General features: G+C 61.5%; 1 protein-coding gene across 1 annotated transcript in view; it reads left to right on the forward strand.

Annotated features, from left to right (window-relative positions):
• Positions 1-638, forward strand: part of LOC125487847 (brain-specific angiogenesis inhibitor 1-associated protein 2-like) — a 4,092-nt gene extending 3,454 nt beyond the window's left edge. Inside the window, exons 3-4 of the mRNA XM_048620292.1 lie at positions 134-174; positions 324-638. Coding sequence (XP_048476249.1) covers positions 134-174; positions 324-396 — 114 coding nt within the window. The 3' untranslated portion in view covers positions 397-638. The remainder of the gene's footprint in view (positions 1-133; positions 175-323) is intronic.
• The last annotated feature ends 55 nt before the right edge of the window (positions 639-693 follow it).

Here is a 693-nt window from a genome sequence, read left to right on the forward strand (position 1 = left end):
CTGCATTGGAAAGGCAGGTCGAGGGCTGATGGTGGGGTGGGGTGGGGGTAGGCCATACTCTGGCCACCTTAACCTCAGGGGCTTACCCAGATCGTCCTCATTTTTTTTCTCTCCACCTTCCTGTCTCCTCCAGCTCGCAGAAGGATTTGGAGACCACCAGAGACGAAGCTCAAGGTAACGTCCCTTGACAATTTGCGATCAAACAGAGGGAGAACGGGAGAGACCGCAAACATGATGCTCGGTTGCGAGGGGGGGGTGGGAGGAGGAGGTCACAGACAGACAGATGGACGCAATCCCATGTTTGCTGTTTCCTGCCCCCACAGGGAAAACCCTTTCGCCAAAGTGCAGCTGAGGCACACCGTCACCAACGACCGCTCGGCCCCGGTGGTTCGATGATTCAAAAGACAGGAGGATGGCCGGCAGCGCAGGATTCTGATCTAACCGCGTCTAACGGTGGCGCTCGGTCGCGTCTCCCCCCCCCCCCCCCCCCTCACCCACACCCCCAGAGGTGGAGGTATCACGCACTAACCCTCTAACGCGACAGAAACCCCCTCCCGTGACGACAACGGGATCTGTTTCCCCCTCCCCACGACGCACGTGACTCCCTCCCTCCCTCCCAGGCACGACGTCAAATGCCACGAGCCCCCCCCCCCCCCCCACCTTCCCCCACCCCGTCCTGTCGGACCCTGGCGA

The sequence above is a fragment of the Rhincodon typus genome, chromosome 46, assembly GCF_021869965.1.
Source record: "Rhincodon typus isolate 14 chromosome 46, sRhiTyp1.1, whole genome shotgun sequence".
Taxonomy (NCBI): Eukaryota; Metazoa; Chordata; class Chondrichthyes; order Orectolobiformes; family Rhincodontidae; genus Rhincodon; species Rhincodon typus.